The sequence below is a fragment of the Rhinopithecus bieti genome, unplaced genomic scaffold (assembly GCF_001698545.2).
Source record: "Rhinopithecus bieti isolate Rb0 unplaced genomic scaffold, ASM169854v2 scaffold_13400, whole genome shotgun sequence".
NCBI classification, from domain to species: Eukaryota; Metazoa; Chordata; class Mammalia; order Primates; family Cercopithecidae; genus Rhinopithecus; species Rhinopithecus bieti.
In genome coordinates this window covers 5,065,368-5,075,164 of record NW_016807991.1, presented here as the reverse complement: position 1 = coordinate 5,075,164, position 9,797 = coordinate 5,065,368, and the positions used below count along the sequence as shown (strand labels likewise).

The 9,797-nt window shown below is 53.8% G+C and overlaps 1 protein-coding gene across 1 annotated transcript in view; it reads left to right on the top strand.

Annotated features, from left to right (window-relative positions):
* The window catches only part of MXRA7 (matrix remodeling associated 7), a 40,952-nt gene extending 31,928 nt beyond the window's left edge, over positions 1-9,024 (top strand). The window contains exons 3-4 of the mRNA XM_017884596.1: positions 1,319-1,412; positions 8,789-9,024. Of these exons, the coding sequence (XP_017740085.1) occupies positions 1,319-1,412; positions 8,789-8,903 (209 nt within the window). The 3' untranslated portion in view covers positions 8,904-9,024. The remainder of the gene's footprint in view (positions 1-1,318; positions 1,413-8,788) is intronic.
* The last annotated feature ends 773 nt before the right edge of the window (positions 9,025-9,797 follow it).

The window sequence follows — 9,797 nt, the reverse complement described above, 5'->3', positions numbered from 1 at the left end:
TTTTTTTGAGACGGAGTCTCGCTCTGTCGCCCGGGCTGGAGTGCAGTGGCCGGATCTCAGCTCACTGCAAGCTCCGCCTCCCAGGTTTACGCCATTCTCCTGCCTCAGCCTCCCAAGTAGCTGGGACTACAGGCGCCCGCCACCTCGCCCGCTAGTTTTTTGTATTTTTTAGTAGAGACGGGGTTTCACTGTGTTAGCCAGGATGGTCTCGAACTCCTGACCTCGTGATCCGCCCGTCTCGGCCTCCCAAAGTGCTGGGATTACAGGCTTGAGCCACCGCGCCCGGCCGATGTTTGGGTTCCGAATTCACATCTAGAACCTTCTTCCTCTCACCCTGAGAGCCCCCCGCCTCCCCGTCGGTCTGCATCAGCCTATCTGGTAGCATGAGGGCTGCAAGCTAGAGGGGAGGGGCCTGGCTTTTCGGGGTGTTGGACAGGATGTGGAGGGACAGAGAGGGCAGCACTTCCAGAATAGCAGCTGAGGATCTCTCTACACCTCCCTCACTGGGTCCTTTAGTTAGTGGAGGTCGATAAGAGGCCAGCCAGCTCTGCCTGATACTTGCTGGATTCAGGAACCAAGAGGTTGCTCCCCCACGAGGCTTTTCCCTCTGGGAGGTCAGCTTTTCTCTCCTCACCGTGGCTTATGCGCCCGGAGCCTGTGTCCACTCCAGGCCACAGGTCCCGGCTTCCTCTGTGCCCACCACCTACCCATCCATATGCCCTCTTCAGGCCTCAAGATCTGTCTCTTTTTTGCAGGCAGCGATGGGGTGTCTGCCCTCGGGGACTGGCAAATCAGGCTCTGCCTCTTCAGCAGTACACAAGTCAGACCCACCGTGGCAAATCCCGCATCCCTGGCCTGGCCGCTGTGGGCTGCCTGGATGCGTGTTTTCTGATTTCCAGTAGCCACAGGGGTTGGGGGACGACACAAGCCTCCCCACATGCAGGCAAGCGCGGGGCGTGTTCCGAGATGAGCTGTGCTCTGCTTGCTGGAGCTGTTGCCTGTGAGCTCAGTAGCCGAGAGGACCCGCTGGGCAGGGCCAGGGCAGGCAGCGCACTGCAGATGCCGGGACGGACGCGGCGTCTGGAGACAGCCGTGGACTAGGAGCAGGACTGCTTTCTCTCTGGTTGTCTCGTTGTAGGATTTAAGGGAAAGCTATGGAATGAGGGGGGGTATAGGCGCTGGGGTGAGATGTCTCTGACAGCCGGATACGGCCTCTGCTTGAGGTCTTCCTTTTTAAACCTAGGGAAAGGGGGCCAGGGTTTGTGGGGGCCCAGCCTCTACAGCACTCCCTGGCATTGACCGGGTCCCCTCTCCGCAGGAGAAGGCTTCTCCTTCAAATACAGCCCTGGGAAGCTGAGGGGAAACCAGTACAAGAAGATGATGACCAAAGAGGAGCTGGAGGAGGAGCAGAGGTAAGCTGCAGCCCCTTTGCTGGTACCTGGCGGGCTCTGAGGGGAGGGGGGTGCCCCCTGAGCCCTTCATGTTCTGCCTCTTGGCAGAAGGGCGCAGAAAGGAGGTGGGGCTCCTACAAACTCTGCCCAACCACTGCCCCACCTTCCCAGTTTAGTTCTTTCCTGCCCTGGTCAGCCAGGCTCGTGTGCCCCTGGAACCCCTCCCTGGCACTGACCAGGAGAAGGTCACTGGTGATGGGGGACACAGAGCCCATTTACTGAACCCCCCACCCTCTCCACACCCCACTGCACCTATCTAAAGAAATCAGACACCAGGAAAGCGCCTAGAGCAGACCTGGCTGTCACTCACACACGGAGTCCCCAGCAGAGCTGATTTCTTGATTTCTCCTTCGGGACACAGTGCATTCTTGGTGCCCATCATTCAGCGGCCTCCCAGGCTGGCGCCTGCAGCAGCGCCTTGTAGCTCCGGGCGGTGCAGCTGTGGCTTCTCGTTGTTGGAACTGGCTCCCCCTTCCCATGTGGACACCCCCTGCACACCCACTGGGCTCCCCTCCACATTTTCCCTCCACTCCATCCTGCCGGGTGGGGAAGGGGTGCGTTGGGTGCAGTGGGACAGCTAGGGAGGCCTCGGCAGACGGACAGTCATTTGCAGAGGGACAGTTGTTTGCACCAGGCCCGGCAGGCTCCTGGTGCTCACTCACATTGCTGCCCTTCTGCAGCGCGGCCTGGAGTCCTAGGTGGTAGCTGTGCCACTTTCCAAGCCTGGTGACCCAGAGCAGCTCGTGGGAGTCACCCCCTACTTGTCAGCAGAAGCCAGCAGTCTAGGGTTTGAGCGGAAGGGGAGGTTTATGATTTTGGAATCAGAACTCAACCGCCCTTTCATGACTGCGTGCAAGGCCACCCACCAGGCAGCCCTCTAACCTCAGAGCTGCTCTGCTGGCGACAGGCCCTGTCTCCCCTCCCGGTGCTGGCATCAGCTCTCTCGACCCTCAGCAGGAAGGCTCTTCACCCGGGCTGGGTGGGGGGTGGGCAGTGTAAGCACAGCCAGGAGAAAGAGCCCTGGCAGGAGCCCCAAGTCCTCAGGTGCTGAGGATGCCGCCTCTTGGCATGACCAGGTTTGCTGCATTTATATTTCAGGATTGAGCTGACCTCTGACCTCACTTCCCTGTAGCAAGTTGCTTAGGTCCTGAGCCACAAATATTCTTGCAAATCCTTTTGGTAAGGACACTGATTTCTTAGACAAGTGGCGCTCCCCTCCTACTGCGTGCTAACATGCTCCCAACACCACTGACGCGGCCTCAACCTCTCCTCCTCCATCGCCTTCATAACCGATTAATACATTTCCCACCTGAGCCTTTCTCATTCTTCTCAAGCACGAGGAATCACTGGCAGAAAAGGCCCCGTCTGGGGGCAGAGGTTCCTGGAGGGGAGTTAAGTCCCTGAGTTCCTAGAGGCGGCCTAATGGGCCGGTGGATTGGGGTGCTAGTGCCCCCTTGCAAGGCTGGGAGAACTGTCACCCTAGGACCTCAGGCTTTGGGAATGTGGATGTCGTCACCCTGCAGCCTTGGGTCTCACCCTGAGAAGGTGAGGCAGCTTCTGCACAGTGCACAGCAGATACCCTGACAGCGGTCCATGCTCCCAAGCTGTGAGACAGGCAGGTTCTTATGATCAGGGCAAGGATTAGCAGACGACAGCCGGGCCACATCTGATCCCCCACCTGCCTGTGTCATGTGTCAACCCAGCGTGGCAGGAACAGCAACACCCATTTTCCTGTGGTCTGTACCCCTTTGTGCCACAGTGGCCGAGGTGAGTCACTGCAGCAGAGACCACACACTCCCCCAAATCTAAATAGTATCTGGCTCTTTGCAGAAAAAAGTTGCAGTCCCTGGACAGAGGCTAGAGGGGGCTGGACACAACTGCCAGCCCTTGAAGGTCCCTGGGGACAGAGGCTGCTCGGGCAGATGGATCTGGAGGGCCTCTTAGAACAAGAAAGACCAGGCCTCAGGCTAGGGGTGAAACTGCCACTACCACCCACGTCCAGAGCTGGGACCTTGGCAGTGGGGAGGGAAAATCCCTTCCCCTTATTTTTAGAGAGTAGACCCTTTGCTGCCCATCCCTCCCCACTGGATCTTTGGAGGTCTCTAGACCACCAACCCACACTTGGCTGTTCCGTGGGATCGAGACTGTGCCTGAGGTGCTGCTCCTGGGACGAGGGAAGACTCCTTGACTCCTCTGCGCTCTGCAGTTACCACTTTGTGCCCTGAATTGAGAAGGAGGGGCCGGAGGACTTCTTGGGGCAGGACTGGAGTTCACGTTCATTCCCATCACTGCCCAGCCCGCATGCTCCCTGTGGCTCCTAGGCATGCTGGTGGCATCTGCTTGCTCCCCACACCTCTGCCCCCTGCATGTGGTCGCCCCTCGCAGCACTGCGTGGGGTCCCCACGACTCCACACCACGCTGTGCTCACACGGTGATGCTTGGGGTTGCAGAGGCTGGTCAGTCTGGCTTTGGCTTTTCATCTTCAGCATGGTGGTTCTCATGGGGGTGGGGAGCGCTGGCAGCTGTGAGACAGTTCCGGTCCCAGCCGAGTCCAGGGAGCCGCCCTAGAGTCATCAGTATGAAAAATAACATGCCTGTTATTATCAAACCACTAAAACCACAGGCCAGCTAGCAGGGTGCTGTCTCTCCACCTGTCAGGTTCTGCCCTCCCAGAGGCCCTCTGTGCCTCTGATGCCTTTCCCAGCTCTTAGGGTCCACAATCGAGTTGCAGCTAAAAGCTGCATGTCCCCTGACTTTAAATTTACTGACTCAGCCAACAGATCGCATCTAGAACCTGAAGCTTTAGTGGTTGCCGGTTCCAACACTCCCCAGGAGCCTCAGTTCACAGGCTCTCCTGACAATTAGGAAGTGGGACTGGAAGCAGGAGGTCCCAAATTAGTTCCGCGACATGCTGAAGTGGGCAGTCTCATCCTTGAACTACTCACAGATCAAATTCCTTCCACCTGGGGCCAGAAAGCAGTCAGGTCTGTAAATCCAGAGGCGGCTGCTGCTTGAGATCCCTCTTGCCGTGTCTGCCCGCCTCCTCAGCTCTCCCCTCGGGCCAGAGGTTCACATACTTCATGCCTCTGGTGGCGTCCCTGGGTTCTCCTGAAGCTGCTGTCGGAGGTGCCACCTCCAGTTTCACAGTGTGGCTAGGACAGTGGGCTTGCAGGCTGGTGACAGCTCCCCTGAGCAAGAGGCCTCCTCCTCCTCCTCCCCCAGAGCTAGGGAAGCTGGCAGGGCTTGGCTGGCTTCGCAGCTTGGCAGGAGAAAGAAAAGGCACGGCTGTCAGCTCCTCTCCATCACTTCTTCCCACCTTCTGGTCTCAGAGGGAAAAGGAACCCAGGCTGTAGACTAGACTGACTCTGATAGATCAGGACCCACCCCTCCATTTGAGGTCTGCAGGGCTGTTTTGACTCCTCTGGAAATGGACATGACTCTAGAGGAAGGTGATAGTGTGATAAAACAGGGAAGGAGAGGAGGAGGCCAAGGAACCACAGCTGTGGGGTAGTTCTGGTTCTTCTATCTGATGTATGCAAGAAACAACAGAAACAATAGACCGGCCAGTGTGAATTTCCAGTTCAGGCTGGAAATGGCGTGCTGACTGTGACCACCAGGAGAGGGTGCCAGAGGGACAAGATCAGACCTGCTGCTTTCTCAGTGGTCTCAGGGCTGGCGATGTGTCTTGGTTCATAAAAGATGGGCACACTGTTGGCTCCATCTGGAAGCGTGCATCCTAGGGTGCCAATATCTCCCGAGGGGACAAAACTCAGCCAGCGGGAATGGGAAATTAACTAGGGTGATAGGAATATTGTCAGCACAGCCACACAACCCAAGATCAGAAAGGCCCTTGGCAACTCAACTGCTCCAGTTCCTTCCTTAAGTACCCTGCAGAGGCTGAACAGGGTCTGTGGGCTGCAAGGTTCTGTGCGGGATCAAGGGGAGCTCTGCAAGCTCTGGCCAGCTTTGCGGCACAGACTGTCTTGCCGCAAGCGATGAGAAGCAAATCAGCAGTGGTTTGAGAAACCAGAGTCTAGCGCAGCTTCTGCAATTCCAAACATTCTCCTTCCTCGTCCCCATTTCCCCCTTTCCTCACCCATGGTGCAGGATGGAATGAGTAAAATAAATTATCTTTTTCTCCCCATTTCTCTTTACAGAACTGAAGAATAACGAAGTTATCCTTAGCGTCCTCCTAAAGGCTTTTCCTTTTGGCAACTTAAAAGCTTGAGAGATAAAATGGAAACCCCAGAGAGGAGTCTGGGCAGGCTCCCAGGGTGCATGCTGCCTTCATAAATCTGCTGAGCTCTAGACCCTCAATCAGGACTTGTCCTTGGCTAGCAGGATCCTGGGAACACCTTTGGCCCTGCCCTGTATAGAGATGTTCATGTCCATTTCTGTGGGTCACTTTGTTAAGCTGAAGTGTTTTAAGAGTTTGAGCTCAGACCCTGGACTGGGGTTTTTCTTACCACTCAAACTTGCTATCCACACACCCTGCACACCTTAGATAAAACAAACATTTAAAAAGCAGAGTTCATTTTCACTCCGGTTGCTCCCATTTTGTCCTCACTGAAGCCAAACCACAAAAGACTTTGAGGAATGAGAGACAAATGAGGTAGAGCTCACCTGTGCTCACCAGCTCTGTCAGAGTGGTCAGTCGACCCCTTCCCCTGGGAACCCCACCTCTCTCTCTGGCTAGCTTGGTTGTTGGAGGTGAGGTGCCATATTGATTAGAGGGCAGCAAAGAACCAGTACCAGGAATTGACTTGACCATTCCCCTTACTTTTCATCTAGAGAAATCTTGGATTCAGCCCATTTATTGCTAAGACACCTTTTCACTGACGTTCTTACCAGCTCAGCCAAATCTCCACTCTGCTATAGCAGAAGCAATAATGTTGCTTTAAAAAGATTTCTTGACTATGCCTTTTCTTAGAAAGGTTGATAGATTAGTTGGAACTTCAGATCATCAGATCAGTCTCAGATTCATTTCTTGGAATTTTATATTTGACAGTATTTATACTATACCAAACTCATTTGCAGTTCTTAGGTTTGTTGGTTAAAACATTTTTTTTAAAGCAGTAAGTTTATAGAAAATGTTTTCATTTAATGGAAGGCTGGGGAGTGTCCAGCATCAGCCCCTATGGCATGCATTCCTGGCGGCTTTCTCCATCTGGGCCTGAAACCTTTGGTTCAGGGCTTAGGGGAGAACAGGCCACATGGCAACAGCCACACAGTCATTGCCTTCAACACAGAGCCACGGGGTGAATGGATGTACTTCTGTGTCCCCAGACAGCAATAGTCATGCCCTTGTCCAGGCTGGGATCTAATTGATACAATAGGTCGTTGACTCCCTCCCAGTAGAGCTATCTAGGTTTGTCTGGAAAATTCCCCACCATGGCTTATAGGCACCACACCTCATGTACTCCTGATGGCTTGGATCTCTGTATTCAGCCTTTGTTCAGTCCAATAAACTTTGAGTAGATGATCTCAATTACTGTGTGTTTTTTGCAGTTTGCTTTGTTTAAAAAAAAAAAAAATCCCTTTTGAACCTATTAAAGTTTGACCTCTCTTTCATTTTGATGCCTCTTACTCTGCAGCAGAGTACAAAGCCATACATCCACCCTGCTAAAAATACGCAGTCACCACAGCTGTCTAAACCACATGACATGATCTGTGTTCACTCAGGGACATGAGGATTGTCCACAGAGCTCAGCACACCCTTTCTGTTCATAGGAACTCCTCTGTCTTCTTTTCTTGAGACAGGGCCTCCGTCTGTCGCCCAAGCTGGAATGCAGTGGTGCAGTCACAGAGCTCACTGTGGCCTTGACCTCCTGGGCTTAAGTGATCCTCCCGTCTCAGCCTCCTAAGTAGCTGGGACTACAGGTGCTCACCACCATGCCTGGCTAATTGTTTTATAGAGACAGGGTCTGACTATGTTGCCCAGGCTGGTCTCAAACTCCTGGGCTCAAGTGATCTTCCCATCTTGGCCTTGTAAAGCGCTAGGATTACAGGCATGAGCCACTGCACCTGACCCTCTTCCTTCTTACAGGAGGCACAACGCACACATCATAGGCTGCTGCTTCTCAGACAGGGGAACCAACTGTAGACACAACTTTCCCAGAGGACAAGGGAGGCTGAGAAGTGGGGCTTCAGTATTTCAACTGCTAGATGCTGCTCTAGACAGAAAACTTTGCGGGATGGAAGATGCGGGGTGGGGAGAGGAGGGAAGGGTGAAGCAGAAGGAATATGGTAAGAAAAGTGTGGGAGTGAATATGGAGACCACCCCTCCAGGCAGCATTGGGGATGCCAGTGGCCCAGGGCTATGCTGAGGTCCTGCAGTGGCAGAGCCTGTAACGTGCTTACAGCTGACCCAGCTGCAGGGTGGAGCTGAGAGGTCCGATGCTGCAATGTGGTTTACGTTCTCTGAAGGCACTGAACCCATGGTGTAGTGTGGTGGGCAGGAACTGCAGAAACCAGAAGAGTGAGATGCAGCCAACACGCAGTGCCCAGCTGGGCTGAGGAGCACAGGGCACCAGAGCAGAACAAACAACAGACATACGGCTCCCTGGGTTCGGCAGCCGCCTCGCCCCACCTGAGCCGTTTGTGCTGCGGGAGTTGTCCTGTGCTGGTCAGATGGTGTAGCTGAGCCTCATAAAGATAACAAGACGCTCCCAGCACAGAACCCGTGCGGAGCAAACATTTAGGCCAGTCTTCCTCCACACCCATGCCTTGGTAAAAGGGGCAGGGCCGCCGCCTGCCATAGGGTGTCCTTGTGCAGATTAGGAAAAGGCACCCCCCTTTCTCTGGGCAGTGAAACCCCACAGGCTGCCCTCCTCACTCCTTTGCCAAGCACCGTCTTGCACACATCTGTATACTCCCCGATTTCCCAGCTGATGTTTTTTCTTTCTCCACTTTCGGCTCATTCCTCTCGAAGAAGGCTGTTTCTAACCTACTTCTTCATAGTACTACCTCAAGCCGCTTCATGGAGCCTATCTTCTTCCTCATGACGTCACTGTGGGATGTGCAGTCAACAAGCAAATGAGGCCCAAAGGGAAACTGAGGCACAGAGCACCTCAGTGATACCTGGGGTCCCCACACCTCCCCGGCAAACCTGAGATTTCACATTCCAGCTTTTAGAGCCCTCAAAAGTTGCGTGTGTCAGACCCAGCCAGCTCCTATGTTCTAAGCGGGTTTTATTTATTTTCGTTTTCTTCTTGTTCTGAAAAGCAACCACAGCCACACAGGAGAGAGGAGAATCCCAATTCCGCTGGCTGCACACAGGCTGTCTCTCTCCCCAGTGGGTAGGAGCACCTTCTTCCTCTGTCCTTTCTTCTCGACAGAGTTCAGAAGGAACAGCTGGCTGCCATCTTCAAGCTCATGAAAGACAACAAGGAGACGTTTGGCGAGATGTCCGACGGCGACGTGCAGGAGCAGCTCCGGCTCTACGACATGTAGACTGCGCCCATGGGATGCACAGTGGCCATGCCTCACGCTGTCCCCACCCCTGCCCCACACCCGTGTTCTTTCCAGACTTCTCTAGGCCTAATTTGCCCTTATAAACATAGATGCAGGCGTACATTCTATACGTACTTGCCCAGTTCTTGCAATGTGTATATTACTCTACGGGAATCAAAACTGTTTCCTCGGAGGACAAAGTCCCTGACCCCTCTGGCTTCTGCTTGCTGGTGAGGTTCCAGCTGTTATGGGGCTCTGAGACCCTCTCCTGATCCAAATCTTTTTTTGTTTGTTTGAGATGGAGTCTCACTCTTTTGCCAGGGATTACAGGCATGCGCCACCACACCTGGCTAATTTTTGTACTTTTAGTAGAGATGGGGTTTCTCCATGTTGGTCAGGCTGGTCTTGAACTCCCGACCTCAGATGATCCACCTGCCTCAGCCTCCCAAATTGCTGGGATTACAGGCATAAGCCACTGCACCCGGCCTTTTTTTTTTTTTTTTTTTTTTGAGCCAAAGTCTCGCTCTTGTCCCCAGGCTGGAGTGCAATGGTGTGATCTCAGCTCACTGCAATCTCCACCTCCCGGATTCAGGCGATTCTCCTGCCTCAGCCTCCCCAGTAGCTGGGATTACAGGCACGTACCACTATGCCCAGCTAATTTTGTATTTCTAGTACAGACGGGGTTTCGCCATGTTGGCCAGGCTGGTCTCAAACTCCTGACCTCAGGTGATCCACCCGCCTTGGCCTCCCAAAGTGTTGAGATTACAGGCGTGAGTCACCTTGCCCAGCCAATAACTACACTCTTATTCTGCCTTATAAGGATTTCTGGAAGCTTCTGTAATTGTAGGGAAGCAAGCTGTAGGAGAGCATTCTTTTTTTTTTTTTTTTTTTTTT